At 40.6% G+C, this 17315-nt stretch overlaps 1 protein-coding gene and 1 pseudogene across 1 annotated transcript; both read right to left on the bottom strand.

Moving 5' to 3' along the window:
* Positions 1–277: 277 nt before the first annotated feature.
* LOC106588260 (class I histocompatibility antigen, F10 alpha chain-like) lies at positions 278–2740 on the bottom strand (annotated as a pseudogene).
* A 182-nt stretch (positions 2741–2922) lies between these two features.
* Positions 2923–9812, bottom strand: LOC106588380 (major histocompatibility complex class I-related gene protein). The gene is given in 9 exon segments (XM_014177295.2): positions 2923–4024; positions 6323–6370; positions 6723–6746; positions 6903–7022; positions 7221–7505; positions 7601–7894; positions 8022–8294; positions 9617–9646; positions 9649–9812. Coding segments are annotated over 8 exon segments (1107 nt in total). The 5' UTR covers positions 9686–9812; the 3' UTR covers positions 2923–4024; positions 6323–6326.
* Positions 9813–17315: the final 7503 nt, after the last annotated feature.

Here is a 17315-nt window from a genome sequence, read left to right as displayed (position 1 = left end):
GACTAGCCTAGTGTCCAATTTCGTTGATCAAAGATCAGTTTTTTTAGTTTGGTCTCTTTCAACAACCATTGTAGGCTAAGTGATGAACAAAAAATTGAATGATTATTAAATACAAATAATAGAAAAAATGTAACAGATTGATTAAGGTACATTTTATTACCATCATTCCTTGATTTAGAATTCCAATTAATTTGATATTCCTTAAAACAGCGTTTCCCAAACTCGGTCCTTTTTCGCAGTAACACTACACAGCTGATTGAAATAATCAAAGCTAGATTATTACTTCATTTTTTTATCTGCTGTGTAGTGCTAGGGCAAAAACCAAAACGTGAACCCCTTGGGGTCCCCAGGACAAGTTTGGGAAACCCTGCCTTAAAACAATCGTCCTCAATTCTTGGACAGGCAGTCCACACACTCCTTCCCAGGTAGCCCTTGGTGTTCTGGTTGAGGATCTGCACCCCATCCCACTTCCTCTTAGTCGGCTGAGCTTGAACAACTGGGGCCACCCACTGCATAGTGGCATCATCAAAGGCCAGGAAGTCGTCACCATTGTAGCTGTATTGGTCAGTGCCCTTTATGAATTTCAATGTGCCGTCAATCTGTTGGGCAACCGCACAGTCATGTTTCCACTGAAGACTATGGACATAAGAGGAAAAACAAGTAGAATAGAGCCCCACAGTGGAGGTGCCATAATACCCATAAAACCTAGCGGTCAAACAGGGAAATGGTTCCAATCATTTTTCAACCATTCATTTTTACCATAGGGGATTTTAGACACACTTGAAATAAGGGCTGTGTTTCGTATAGGCTTAGCCTGGCGTGGCGTTTTGATATCCATGTAAATTTCTCTCGGACAAGATGATTTTTATCAATATATTCAGCTCTATTTACTCTCAGATTCTAAATGCTAATTAGCATCAAAGTAGACATCATGCAAGACTACAAATCCCTGCAAACTCCTGCACGTCATCTCTAACTGACACCTTTGCTAACAGGTAAATGTAAAGAAATGTAGAAAATGTATTCATTGCTACATTTAGCTAACATTAGATAGTTAATCCAGAGATTCTTTTCAGCAGTCTCATCCATATCATCGTTGCATGTTTTATGATAGCCACATTAGCAGTTAATTCGCATTTCATTTGTTGGGGGTAAATACAGGCAAATATACTGATAAATGTCACCTTGCCGAGAGAGATTTACAGTTATCAAAACGTCACGCCAGGGTAAGCCTACACAAAACACAGACCTTCTGTTCAGTGTTTATAAAATCCCCTATTGGGAAAATGAATGGTGGAAAACGATTGGAACCATTTCCCTGTTTGAACGCAGGGTTTTATGGGTATTGTGATTCATGCTGAGGTACTCTACAGAAGCAGGATATACTCACCTATGGTATGGTCAAGTCCAGTCTTTGCATTGTACTTAGAAGTTGATCAATTATCTTGGAGTTTTAGTAAAATATAGTAGGCTATGTAGTGATACAAATGCAGGTGCGGTCCATCACCAGTGTTGTAATGCATCATGTGCTTCATCAAGATATCGACATTAACTTTGATCCACTGCTCCTTGCTCTTGCGTGACTGAGTGCCTTTTTCCCAGTAGTCTGCTGGCAGCTTCTCCCTCATCCAGTCCTGTTTGGGAATCTTCTTCTTTGACACACTGTCATAGTAGTCAATCTGTTTGTTATTCATCAGACTCATGGCAGTGAATTCACGGATACCTGGCAATTCTACTGGCTTTGACAGGGCAGTGTAGATGTAGCTCAGCGCCCATGTCTCTAACGGTTACAAAATGCAGCAAATGGGTTAGTCACAACTCCTGGGTAGAGATGTAAAAGAAGTGAGGAAGTGATGTGAATTTAAAAACAAAGTATGAGTATTGATAACTGTAAACATAGTAACATCATAATCATTGTCTTGGTATGAAATCTAGACTACCTGATCAATCAATCCATTATTTTATTGAAACTTTGTTTAATTCAATGATGTATTAGACTAATTTGTTGTTCTGAAAGAGACTAAATAAGACTAAACAGAGACTAAGCACTTTTATGTGCCAGTCATACTATATAGTCTTGTCATCTGACACCTGGCAGTTCCAACCAATCCAACTGTCTTATGTTGCCAGGTCAAAATGATTTTCTCAGGTGTATAGTCAATGGAACTTGCCAGCGGCAATAAGGAAACATCGCAATATAAGGACCTTCAAAACTAGCCTACCATTAAACAAAAAGCTGGAGTTATCAATAATATGAATATAACATTACAATATGAATAATATGAACAAAGCATTATATTTCATTCAACCAAAATAATAAGCTAGCAATTCAAAATTAAGTTTATTGATTTGAAAAATAATGTAGGCTATATATATATATATATATGGCTCTGCCAAGAGCTTTCATTTTCACTTATGATACATTTTCTAGAAGTAAAATCCTTCTTAATGCTGTTCACTGTTGAAAGTGTCCCAAACAAGAGCAAAATTACAACAAATACATTTTGAACCCTCACATGTATTGTATGACCCTAAAATATACAAAAATACTAAATTCTGTGTCTACTTCAGGTCTGCCACACAATGCAACGACTGTGTGCTCTTAGCTTTCTCTAACAAGTAAACGCCTGTGTTGATCCTGATCATTAAGTTGAACAGGTGTTGCACAAAGTCCAAAGTCTCTTTGATGCAACTGTACTTCATAAGCAATAGTCATACCTTGTCTTTGCACACCATTCATAATCAGAACTCTGTGCAAATGCGCTGTTGCTTACAATTCTGTTATCATTAGCCAACACTATCCTCCTGTAGATAAATTCATGTGCAACAGGCTATACTTTTCAAACTTTTAAACAACATTTTGGCCTGTACTGTTGAATATATGGTAGACCATATTTAGAATTACAGAACGTGGAAAAAAAGGGGCTTTTTTATTTATTTATTTCAGAAAAACAAATCATTCAGGATATTTGAAAAGCAGTACAGATTATAGAGAGTGTGCGTATTACATACAGTAAGTCATGTGAAATACTGGTTTAGTAAATAGTAACAGCAGTGCCATTAATTAATGAAATAATTTGGTGAATGCATTTAGTCCACAGGTAGCATGCATAACACCTGAGACCCTACTCATTAAAAAACACTAACTAGGTTTCTGGCATAAGAGAAAAAATATTTTTGTCTTGAGCTTCAAGATTGCATGTTGGAATTATTAGTGTCCTCCATGAATCAATGTTTAAAATGTGATATTAAAAGAAACTCCACTGCATATTAATTCAAGAGTATAGGTTTGTCTTAGCCTGGTAACCCAGTGAACGGTTATGAAATGGGCCCAAGGTTGAAATAAACAATCATAACAAATGATATTTCAAGTAATATTTTGATTAACAAAAAATCACATTTTCTCTAACACATTTGTGTGTTTCATGAGTGTGTTTACCATATTGTATATCTTGTTTTAAGATGCTGCAAATATATGTTAAAATTGTGTTGTTTAATATTGTAGAGCATTGTTAATACTTAGGAAATTTGCAATGTTTGTCTATAACTCTTTTGAAATGTTACTTAAAATATGAGTATGTCATTGATTGGCCATGGATATAAAACATATCAGCATATACCTCCAGGTTTATATAACCCTGATCTAGTACAAGTCTAGTTATAATCCCTGAAGAATGATACAATTACCTTAAAGATGCCTCTCCATACAGTAACATCCACTGTAACAGTAAAACAATGAAATGTACGACAGAATGAGATACATCAATCCAAATGGTGCCTAACCACCTCACTTATGAGACTCTATTTGGAAGCAAGTACTTACTCAAGAACAGCAAAAACGATAAAATTCAGCAGTTTTTAGCACATTGCATCAAAGTAACTATCATTTCCATCACTAGCTTATAAGATTGAAACATTGTAACTGAATAACAAGCGTTATCAATAGCCATCCTATAAAATTATGAAATTGAGGTTCCTTTGTGGTCCGGTCAGGAAGTTTGGCCACCAATGGTCATCGATCCACCTGCACATAATTAGACAACATGGAAAATATGGGCATTATTAGATTGAACACGAGTTACAGTGCAAAATGTAGTTACACTGATTACTTATTACTACTGAGATGGAAAAACAACTCAACAATTTCAGACAAAGCAGTCATCTAAACTATTGCATAATCCTATTTCATCTAAATGAATTATGGGTTACTATAGCTTTTATTTTCACCATAAAATAATACAGTTGTAAAATAACTGTCCATAAGGATGATATAGTAATTTGATATTGCTCCAACTCTGGCCACCCCAAAAACTAGATAAGGCTTGAAATATCATGAAACCATTTGTTAATGAAAAATATGCTTATTGTGTGGTAAGCAAACAATATTTTTTTTGTGTATATGTGATTGAGAATAGTGCCTTGTTCTGTTCTCTGGCATATTGTGACTCAGATTTCCCTGCATGTTTATTATCATAATAACAACATTGCTTGTCTTATAGAGTAACCAAGGAAACCTTTGGACTATGGTGAAGACCACACACAAAATCTCTCATATTGGGGTCAGCCATTGAGAACAGCAAAAACAAAATCTACAATCATTTGGCTAGTATTTACACATACTTGTAGAACTCATTATGAATACATTTATATGTAATTTACCATCAACTTTCTGAAGCAACACCTAACCTAATTGATTTAGTTTATTTGTGTGATTGAAGACTGTTGTCTTACCTTGCTATTTCCTTTTAACCCCATTACAGCCACTCCATTGCCATCTTGTATACCATTGCCATCTGTATACTTGTATACCATTGCCATCTGTGAACTTCTGGCCCTTCTTTGGACACTGTGTTAACTAACCTCCAGACGAGCTTCAATGCCATACAACTCTCCTTCCGTGGCCTCCAACTGCTCTTAAATGCAAGTAAAACTAAATGCATGCTCTTCAACCGATCGCTGCCCACACCTTCCAGCCCGTACAGCATCACTACTCTGGACAGTTTTGACTTAGAATATGTGGACAACTACAAATACCTAGATGTCTGGTTAGACTGCAAACTCTCATTCCAGACACATTTAAGCATCTCCAATCCAAAATTAAATCTAGAATCGGCTTCCTATTTTGCAACAAAGCATCCTTCACTCATGCTGCCAAACACACCCTCGTAAAACTGACTATCCTGCCGATCCTTGACTTCAGCGATGTCATTTACAAAATAGCCTCCAACACTTTAATAAGCAAATTGGATGCAGTCTATCACAGTGCCATCTTTTGTCACCAAAGCCCCATATACTACCCTCCACTGCAACCTGTATGCTCTCGTTGGCTGGCCCTCGCTTCACATTCGTCGCCAAACCCACTGGCTCCAGGTCATCTGTAAGTCTTTGCTAGGTAAAGCCCCACCTTATCTCAGCTCACTGGTCACCATAGCAGCACCCACCCGTAGTACGCGCTCCAGCAGGTATATTCCACTGGTCACCCCCAAAGCCAATTCCTCCTTTGGCCGCCTTTCCTTCCAGTTCTCTGCTGCCAATGACTGGAACAAACTGCAAAAATCATTGTCGCTGGAGACCCATATCTCCCTCACTAACTTCAAGCACCAGCTGTCAGAGCAGCTCACAGATCACTGCACCTGTACATAGCCCATCTGTAAATAGCCCATCCAACTACCTCATCCAACTACGCCAGTATCTCTACTTGCACGTTCATCTTTTGCACATCTATCACTCCAGTGTTTAATTGCTAAATTGTAATTATTTCACCACTATGGCCTATTTATTGCCTACCTCCCTTATCTTACCTCATTTGCATACACTGTATATAGACTTTTTCTCTATTGTGTTATTGACTGCATGTTTATTTATTCCATGTGTAACTCTGTGTTGTTGTTTGTGTCGCACTGCTTTGCTTCATCTTGGCCAGGTCGCAGTTGTAAATGAGAACTTGTTCTCAACTAGCTTACCTGGTTAAATAAATATATATATATATATATTTTTTTTTTTAATTAGCTGAAGAAAAACAGGAAGATGTCATTATATGTTCGAATGTATAGCTACAATACACTTCTACAGTGTCTCGTATGGCTCAGTTGGTAAAGCGTGGCACTTGCAACACCAGGGTTGTGGGTTAGATTCCCACAGGGGACCAGTACTAGAAATGGATAAGAGCATCTGTAAAATGTTGAAAAATAAAAAATGCAGCCTTTAGTTAGTTTTGTGAATTTGTATGTCTGTCAGAGAAAAGCAACTTTCCTTGAGGAAATACCTAACTTCATGTACTGTATTTTGTTTAGTTGTGGCATTACACACTTTGTTGCCTTACCATACTATGAAGTGTTCACTCCAGAAAATGCCACTCCATTGCCAGTAGCTGGAAAAACACAATCTAAAGTTTCAGTACATTGAAAAAACAGAATTATCTGTGACTTTCAAAAGTAACTTTTAACACAATGTATTCAATGCAACCACTCTCTTCAGAAGAGGAGAATGTAATAGGAATGAGTGTCTTAAATAGGCCTTTTTTTCAGAACCAAAAAGTATATCTGAACACAGTAAATGCTTGATTGCAACATAGGATTTCTTTACAATTGGACAAACTAGTTTTGATTAAAAACATCATGTTGTCCTTACAACTAGTGTCAAAAGTATGTTATATGTAACAATCGACCATTATGTTGATAAATGACATGTATACAGACCGAGGGAGAGGCTGTGATACTAACCTGTAGTTCTCAAGCCAGGAATCACTTTAATGTGTAAAGAGAAAAATAAATAGAAATGTTATAATTCATATGGATTTTGGCCGTAGTGCCCAGCTTTCATAGTAGTACCTTAGATAAAACTTTTCTTAACATTTAACGACAAAAACATTTAATTGTTAATTGATATAAATAAAGACCTACCAATTGTCCCTCTTCTGTGCAGAACAAAGAGGACCACCAAGATCAGAACTACAATAAAGGTGATGACTACAGCCCCAATGACTACAGCATTGAAACTACTGCAATCACAACATATTCCATCTGCAAAACAAAAAGGTATAGTATATATAAAAAGCAACAATATGTAACCAGAAGCTAATTTCAGTTTCGTTCCTGCTTCACTTGCAAAGCTGTTGTTAGTATGCTGTTCTGTTCAAATTAAGATTGCTTCCTGTGTCAATAACACTAAACCATATTAACCATCAATAACAACACTAAACAAAATTAACCATACTTTACCCCATTTTATCACAATTGGCTTCTCCAATGTTGTATGGTGGACATAACATTCATACGTTTCCTTGTCTGCCTCTGGGATCTGCACACTCATCCTGATCTGGTAGGTCTCATCATCATTGGGTAGGACTCCTGCAGACTGCACTCCATCATGTTTGGTCAATGGAACACCGTTCTTCTTAATATTCATTACCACATCTTTGGGATAGAAACCTGTGGCCATGCAGGTCAGTCGGACATGTCCTGCGGTTTTGGCCTTTTTAGCAAATGCATAGACCTTTGGAGGGGCTAAAGAGGGAATAAACAGAGAACATTATTATTTCTGATCTCACATGTACAAATGGTCGTTTTTGTTTGTTATGCTATACTATTTAAGTACTCACAATCAGGCCTACTGAATTCTTTCTCCCCATATTCCATGAATTTGGACAGCCAGTCCACACACTCCTTCTCCAGGTAGCCCTTGGTGTACTGGTTGAGGATCTGCACCCCGTCCCACTTCCTCTTAGTCGGCAGAGCTTGATCAACTGGGGCCACCCACTGCATAGTGACATCATCAAAGGCCAGGAAGTCGTCACCATCGTAGCTGTATTGGTCAGTGCCCTTTATGAATTTCAATGTGCCGTCACTCTGTTGGTCAATCTCACAGCCATGTTTCCACTGAAGGATATGCACATCTGACAGGAAAAAACTATATTGAAAAAGGTGAATGACGCCTCTATGACAATATACATGGATAACTAATGACCTACAATTTTAAAAGATTAACAGTGAGCGTAGGACAGATTGCAGGTGTTCCCTCACCAGTGTTGTTGTGCCTCATGCGATCCATCAGGATGTTGACGTTGACTTTGAACCACTGCTCCTTGCTCTTGCGTGACTGAGTTCCTTTTTCCCAGTAGTCTGCTGGCAGCTTCTCCCTCATCCAGTCCTGTTTGGGAATCTTCTTCTTTGACACACTGTCATAGTAATCAATCTGTTGGTTGTTCATCAGACCCATGGCAGTGAACTCATGGATACCAGGCAAGTCTACTGGCTTTGACAGGGCAGTGTAGATGTAATTCAGGGAGTAGATGTCTGTAGGGAAAAACATTTAAACATTTGAGATAATTTGTCTGAATCTGCCTTCTCTCCATGTTACTCAGACAATGCTGTAAAACTTGAAACGGAAATTACTGTATGTTAAATATTTATCTATATCATACTGTAGGTCTGTAATGGCCAACAAAATAATGTATTCAATTAATAGTGTTCAATTAATTGCATGATGTTGTCTAAATGGTAGGTGACATAAATAACAAATAAGCCCACACTAGTGCATTAGTGAGAACTAGGACACATTCTGCAACTTATAAATCAACCTATTTCATGTTAATATATTGAAGAGATACTTCTGGATTTTGGCAATGAGGCCCTTTATCTACTTCCCCAGAGTCAGATTAACCATTTTTTATGGCTGTGTCCAGAATGAAGGAAGTTAGCATTGGCTTGTGAAACTACCTCTAACTAACGTTAGTGCAACTGCTAACTAGCGTTAGCGCAATGACTAACAATCTTTGGGTACAGCTAGTTAGCATTGGCTCAAAAAGTAACACCAACTTCCTCCACACTGGACGCAGATACCTAAAAATGGTATCCACAAGTTCATCTGACTCTGGGGAAGTAGATGATTGACAAAACCGAACTCATCAAGTAGTTCGGACCTCTTGCTGTAATGATTAAATTGTTGGCTTGACAGTCGCTAGATCCAGGTTTGAGTCCCGGTCGGGGCTATCCCCCGGATTCTCTACCATATCAAGGAAATAAATCATATGCATTTCCTCTTTCCTTTGTTAAATGTATTGTTCTTTTGTTGTTGTATATCGTATTAGACATGTGTATGACCGTCCTTGTCTATCAGTGAGTGTATAAGTGTTTTGTTAGTTGTCATGGTATGTTTTTGTTGCACCCCAGGAAGAGTAGTTGCTGCTAAAACAAATGTGTGTAAAATTGCAATAGTCGTCAGTATATAGGCTACTGTAAAACTGAAAACACATTACAAACATATAAAATCTTCTTGGCACATGTTTTACTTTGTGATAATGCAATGCCTTGTTGTTCTAAGTAAAGTAAAAAAGCGCAATGTATTTTATCGGTTTCCTTACAAATGTGTGTTGTTATTGCACCGTTCCTGGCCTGTAAGTGCGCAACAGCTTTCCAGTAACCGATACAATGATGGAGGAACGCGCATAAAGGTCGACTACAAATGCTTCAATGCAATTACAACAAGTAGACTATTATGCTAATATACCACAGCAGTATTTATGGTAAGCGATTTTAGTTATATTTTTTTATTATTCTTTTGCCACGCCTGGCCGTAAACGTTTACTTTCACTTTTGATATCGAGTACATAACTTACGGCTTTGGCTCCGGCAAATACATTCCAGAAAAAAAATAAAACAAAAAACATCAAATTAGGTCTATACATCTTGCTAATTAAACTACAGCCGTTTTCTTAAGCTATATCCCTATTTAAAAAGTATATGTCGATGGAAAGCGCCTTCACAAATATCTGTTGCGTTCCTTCTTCCTGCAGTGGGTTTTATGGCTGACTACAACCCAAAACGGTGTTTTGCCGCCGCCAACTGGACGGCTTGAAACCAAAACAAGGTAAAAAGAAAATCCATACGTGATAGAGAAACTAACCTAATCCACCCAAATAAAAATGCTATATTGACAAAACAAAACTCGCACTACTTCCTTCAATTCTCCATATCTCCCATCATACTCCTTCGCAGAATCTTTCAACCCCAGGAACTGCTCTGCCGCTTCCACAATGATTTCCATCTTCCTGGACATGCTCACCATCTTGGCAGTGCCATTAATCACAATAGTTATGAAGGCCACAAAGTCCACCTTCCTAACCTTTAAAATCTCAGGATCCTCCTGGTGAAAGGCAACCCGTGCAGCCTGCAGTGAAGGCCTATCCACAACCATATTACTCTTCAAGTGCACCATTCAAACCCTCAACACTTTTAACAGCTGCTGCATACGAAATGCCCTGACATGATCGGATATGAAAAGCCAACTGACATGTACGTGTGGAGGTGCTGGCTCCACCACTATCACTAGCAGGCCCGCTAGTTTCTCGAAGCTCCGCTACAGCTAGCTTCACAGTTGTGTACAGTTCGCATGGCGGTGTAGGTTGTGAGTAGAACTGGCTTTATATGAGATTTTGTTTTGGAAAATTTTACACTGTGCTCTAACATTGGCTACATTATTAAAATGCATCCAAATGCTACTGTGCTTCCGACTCATTTTCCAGCTGTTGTTTTCACAGCTGTCCAACCTCCATTGGTTGACACTGCGTGTCTGATTGACAGGAACAACAGGTAAGGCTGTTAGTCTGAGCAGACAGTCAGAACGAATGTGTGTACACTTGAGCATTTAGTTAATTATATTCATTTAAATCTTATGATTATTCATATCTTAATTTAAAAAAAAATTACGAATAGATTTGGCTCTTCTGATATGCAATGTTCACCGACAGAGCCGACTCATTCGCGAAAGACCCATCACTAGTTTCAGGCACTGAAGGGACATAATTGTACCACTGATAGATGAGAACATCTTTGATTGTGAGTGTACAAACTCGATAAAACACGAGGGCTGAGGGGCTTAACGTTGCCAACTTCCCTTTCTTGGCTAAACACTTGGACCGACGACAAAGATGGTCGCGGGGATTCCCCCAAGGGCGGAAGGCGAGGGTAAGTGGAGGAGGATGTGTCATTAATGAGTTTGAAATGCTGCCTACTTTTTTCCCCCTGCGTTGCGTTCCTTGTTCTTTGAAGAGTATTTCTATCCAATGATTTTCGAGGGTTGAAATTAACCTAGCTGTTGTCAGGTAAAATAGGGCGTGGGAGGTTTCCATGGATGTAGGCTGTGCCATCATACTGAAGACAAATATAGCTATGGCTATGGAAATATAATACATTTTTAACTTGAAATCAAATATTTCATCAAATCTCTAGAATAAGTCAATAACAAAAAATAAATACATGTATTCTTACAACTCTCATAGGTTTACGCAATTTTAACCCCTGACCTTATTCTCTTTATTTTATGAGGTACTTAAAGTTTTGAAACGGACATTTCATGTGTAGTGATTTTTATTTGCTTTACTTTAATGTTATTTTATGTTTGTTAAGAGAAAATATACTTGTAGTGATGTCCTATGTTCATTTGTTATTGTGTTGCAATTTTGCATTGAATTTAAAATAAAAAATAATGGCTATCAAAATACTGTGATTTTTCACTGTAGGTAGGAATGGAGAACATAAATCATGGACAACAAAAAATAAACATTCACATACACTCAATAATCGTATTATGTTACAATTATGATACTTTCTATTTTACATAGACAGACATTTTCTGACCACTTGGCAAACTTTATTTTTATTGGTTTGTCAGTCACTTTCTCTGATGATGCATATCTCATCATAATGTAATGATTGATTGCTCTGACATAGGTGTCAATCAGTACATCTCTACTGTCACCTCATCCCTCCCTTCATCATCTTCATCCTCCAGCCCTCTACCTTACCCGTTTCCAAGTTCCCCACACTCCAGAAGTCCAAGTGCCTCCTATTTTTCCCGACCCCTCCCTCCTTTGTTACTTCCGTCCAAAGCGAAACCCGAAGCCTCCCTTCTCTCTATTGAAAGCCTGCAGCCCGCCGATGATGGACGTGATAGCCTCGTTCCTCTTTCTTCCCTCCTCTCCTTCCTCTTCCCCCTCTTGGTAGTGCAGAGTGTCCATAGGGTGGCTGGGGAAGGGACCCAGCGGCCTCCTCTCCAGATCCCCCCTCATCATGCCCTTCTGTCCCCAGCCATTCTCTTCCACCAGCTCCCTGAGCAGGCCCAGACGTGGGTCCTCTGGTCCCAGCTCCAGCAGCGGCCCCCAAGAGCGGAGGCCCGCTGGAGCTACAGCCCCTGGGACATCGAGGGAGGCCTGGAGCAAGTCAGCTTCCCACTCAGGGTTCTCCAACCTGGGTAGGATGCGAAGGGGGAAGTGGGGGTGCCCGTGTGCCCCAGGGATGGAAACCAGCAGAGCCAGTGAGAAAAGAGTGATCATCGGCTGAGAGGCACAGAGAAGGAACGAAGATAATCTCATCTATAGGTTGTTGGAAAGATAAAGTAGTTGTGAAATAAATCACAAAATGTAAAAAGAGAATGCATCTTAAATTGCAAACCTATCCAGATATTTGCAAGCCCTGATTCTTAGGGCCCTGTTAAAGAATTGAAAAAAAATGAAGTGTGGTGCAACAAAGAAGATTCACGTCATAACACAGCATTCCTCCTGCCCACACAAAAATATTATTTTACCCTGAAATAGCACTAAGTGTGTTAGATAAGATAGGACATGTCTAGCAGCACACAACATGCAGATTTCTACAGGTATTTACTTAGTACCATTTACTATGTAAGCACTGAATCATATGCACCTGTTGACAATATTATTACACAGAAATAAACAGAATATCAACATCCACACCTAATACCAACCACATAAGCATTGATATATCCATTGGCTTACCTTGTAGAGTTTTCAGTGTTTCTGCCTTGACATTCCCCTGACCCTTTAAATACCCCATAAATGAAAAGAGTTATCAGCTGACAGCATCGTGTCCTCTGTCCCTGATTGGTTCATCGGGCCCTCGACGCACAAGTGTAACGCAACTCTGACATCTACATTCTTCTGGCTTGGAAACAGGTCTTACTTAACTGATGGACTCTAAAGTGCCCAATTATTGTGCTTGATTGTGAAGTGAATCATTAGGATTTGAAGAAACCTCCTTAAGGTCTCAGTCATTAAGGTCATCTCACAGGGAGGACACAGACACACCTGAAAGAATTCCATTGTCCGGTTCCTGACATAATCCCAATCATTACAGACATAGTTCATAAATACTCTGGATCAGTCACTTTTCCCAATTGAACGATTCAAGTAAAAACGTCATTCAACCAGACTTCTATAATGATCATACAACACAGACTATGTCTGATTTTCCAACACAAAAGATAACTTCTCTTTTGCTTTCTGTTTGCCAAGTAAAAATCACTATGGTGCATTACGTTTTTTTGGAACCTCTCCTGTACGCTGACAATAAACAATGATTAATTTAAGATTGACTTTGAGTGTCCCAAGTGTAAATTTCCACGACACTGTTTAAGAATTTCCACAACACAATCATAAGTGGTTTATTGAGGTCACTCCCACACTATAGATTAAATGAATGACTAAACAGAGGTTATCCTCACAGAGGACAGTCCTGTGTGCTTAGTAAATTCTCCTTTTAAAGAGATTCTCCTGTACGTTTGTATACTTTTTAGCCAGCAGTTCTGAAAATAGTGCTCACGAGCCAAAAGTGGGCCCTGAAAATTGCTTGCTATGTCACATATGTGCAGATATATGCTCCCTCTCTTGTTCTGCTGTGTGTGCATCTTGCTGGCTGTTAGTCAAATGGCGATGGGCTGAAGCTCATTGGCTGAAACTCTAATTGCTAGGGGGCTGGCCCATGTGGGGGAAAATGGTGCTGCACATCTTACAGAAAGCAGTCGCTTTCAAACTAGGGACTTTGTGGCCAATTGAGGTACAACAGTAATTCTGCTAATAGATTACACATGTATGAACTACACATTGAAACATCCAGCCCAAAGCAGGAGGTTTTAAAAATACTTCTTAATTGCCAAAGTTCTGGAGCGTGTCTAAGAGGATTGTAGCATGATTCTAACTAAACCTGGTCTGTTAAAAGCAGTCTAGTAAGGCATGACTTACTAAGGCACTGCATCGCAGTGCTAGCTGTGCCACTAGAGATTCTGGGTTCGAGTCCAGGCTCTGTCGCAGCCGGCCGCAACCGGGAGACCCATGGGGCGCCGTTCAATTGGCCCAGTGTCATCCAGGTTAGTGGAGGGTTTGGCCGGCAGGGATGTCCTTGTCCCATCGCGCACTAGCGACTCCTGTTGGTGGGCCGGGCGCAGTGCACGCTGACACGATCGCCAGGTGTACAGTGTTTCCTCTGACACATTGGTGCCGCTGGCTTCCAGGTTAAGTGGGCATTGTGACAAGAAGCAGTGCGGCTTGGTTGGGTTGTGTTTCGGAGGACTCACGTTTCTCGTCCTTCACCTCTCCCGAGTCCATACGGGAGTTGCAGCGATGAGAGGGAGAAAAAACAGGTTAAAAAGTTTTTTTTTTAAATAGTAAGGTACGACTTCTCCGATTTGACTGAGCAATCTGATCTGTAGAATAATGTTTTTAGACAACGAGTAAATAAAAGACAACCTATACTTCCATTAGTTAATACAGACCATTTATTAAAGTACAAAGATACAAAGACCTCATATTGTCATATTAGGGGTGGGATTGGGTCACTTGATATTGCACACACACATTTCCTGGCACTTACTGTGTACAATATCATCACAAACATCTATACATCTTGTTATTGATTACTGCATTGTTGGGTTTAGAGCTTGCAAGAAAGGCATTTCACTGTACTTGTGCACATGACATTAAAACTTGAAACTCTAAACTTCATGCACATACTGATATTATAACCATGGCAAACTGTGGAACAAAACAAGTAGTCACGAGGAATAATCATAAAATGCTTAAATTTACCATAGCATTATTATATACTGAACAAAAATATAAACGCAAGATGAAAATTTTTTAAAGATTTGACCGAGTTACACTTTAAATAAATAAATGAGGCACTAATCTATGGATTTCACATGACTCGGGAGGGATGTAGCCATGGGTGGATCTTGGAGGGCATTGGCCCACCCACTGGGGAGGCAGGCCCACCCACTGGGGAGGCAGGCCCACCCACTGGGGAAGCAGGCCCACCCACTGGGGAAGCAGGCCCAGCTAATCAGAATGAGTTTCCCCCCCACAAAAGGTCTTTATTACAGATATTTGGCATGATCAAAGGTGGTCCAACCAGTGCCCGCCGTTTAGTTTTGTCCTGCCCTGCTGTGTTAAGTGATAGGTGAAGTACATTCTCTTCTTGGTTGTACTGAGGAGCTGCAGCAGGTCGTGTTTTTGCTGTCTAACAGAGTGGGACATGGGCCTTGAGTTGACAGGTGCAGTTGTAGCAGTTTTTGCAGAAGGGGCATTTGCTGGGTCTCTCCCTGGCAAGAGTGACATGTCTCTGTAAGCCAGCTTTCATGAGCAAATGCTTCGCCACAGTGACATTTTTTAGACGTGGTGCTACATTTTGAACAGTGTTCTCCCGCTGGTGGGTCGGGATCCAATGGTGCGTGCACTGCTGTAAAGTCCTACTGAGTCGCTGCTTCCAGCTGAGATGTAGCTGGAGGCATTGTTTTGATTATCTGGAGGGTCACAGGGAATGTCTAAACACTTTAGCTGGGTCACAGCGCCAAAATATTTTAGATCCACTAGTTTAGAGTCACTCTCTGTTCTCCACAGTCTGGGTTTTGGGAAGAGACAAGGACTGAAGTGGGTCCTCCTGAACCCATTCACTTTTCACACAGCGAGAAATGCATATTAACTCTTTGGTATTAGCCTATTGCCCTTGAAGCTGCACTTCCTCGGGGCTGGTCTTGACTTCCTTCTGTTCCTCTGTAATCTGTGTGGGCTCTGGGCCCTCCTGCCCCAGACTGGAGCACCACTCCTGCTCACAGTGCAGCTGCTCATGGGGAACCTCCTCTTCAGAGACAGGGAGAGAGAGCTGCTGGGAGTCATGAGGGAAGAAGAGAAGCTAGCTAGCTAAAGCCTTTAGACATGCCTAAGTAGCTACAAGTTTTCCGCGAGACAACTAGCTAGCTATTTAATCATGCATGGTGAAAGTTCAACTTGAAAGTTTCTGAAAAGTTAATCGATGTTAGCCTGCCCCAAACAGTGTATCGAGTAGATAATATCTACATACACTATATATGATATACAAAAATATGTGGACACCCCTTCCAATTAGTGGATTTGGCTATTTCAGCCACACGCGTTGCTGAGAGGTGTATAAAATCAAGCACACAACCATGCAATTTCCATAGACAAACATTGGCAGTAGAATGGCCTTCCTGAAGAGCTCAGTGACTTTCAAGGTGGCACTGTCATAGGATGCCACCTTTCCAACAAGTAAGTTCATAAAATGTCTGCCCTGCAAGAGCTGCCTCGGTCAACTGTAACTGCTGTTATTGCGAAGTGGAAACGACTAGGAGCAACAACGGTTCAGCCGCAAAGTGGTAGGCCACACAAGCTCACAGAATGGGACTGCCGAATGCTGAAGCGTTCACTACAAACCTCCTCAGGAAGCAACGTCAGCACAATACCTGTTAGTTGGGAGCTTCATGAAATGGGTTTCCATGGCCGAGCAGCTGCACATAAGCCTAAGATCACCATGCGCAATGCCAAGCATCAGCTGGAGGGCTGTGGAAACGCGTTCTCTGGAGTGATGAATCACGCTTCACCATCTGGCAGTCTGATGGACGAATCTGGGTTTGGTGGATGCCAGGAGAACGCTACCTGCCCCAATGCATAGTGCCAACTGTAAAGTTTGGCGGAGGAGGAATAAGGGTGTCATGACTCTCCTGTGAGGATCCAAAGATCAGGTTACAATGGATCAGCGTCCACCAGACCCCTCTCACCTGCAGAGGGGAGGAGGGATTGGTGTGGGTGTTTTATGACACCTCATGCCCGGTGGTAAATTGGCTCCAGGTCATCTACAAGTCTTTGCTAGGTAAAGCCCCACCTTATCTCAGCTCACTGGTCACCATAGCAACACCCACCCGTAGCACGCACTCCAGCAGGTATATATCACTGGTCACCCCCAAAGCCAATTCCTCCTTTGGCCGCCTTTCCTTCCAGTTCTCTGCTGCCAATGATTGGAACGAACTGCAAAAATCACTGAAGCTGGAGACTCATATCTCCCTCACTAGCTTTAAGCATCAGCTGTCAGAGCAGCTCACAGATCACTGCACCTGTACATAGCCCATCTGTAAATAGCCCATCCAACTATCTCATCCCAATACTGTATTTATTTATTTATCTTGCTCCTTTGCACCCCAGTATCTCTACTTGCACATTCATCTGCTGCACA

The sequence above is a fragment of the Salmo salar genome, chromosome ssa27 (genome assembly GCF_905237065.1).
Source record: "Salmo salar chromosome ssa27, Ssal_v3.1, whole genome shotgun sequence".
In the NCBI taxonomy this organism is placed as follows: Eukaryota; Metazoa; Chordata; class Actinopteri; order Salmoniformes; family Salmonidae; genus Salmo; species Salmo salar.
This window is presented reverse-complemented; position numbering and strand designations above follow the sequence as displayed.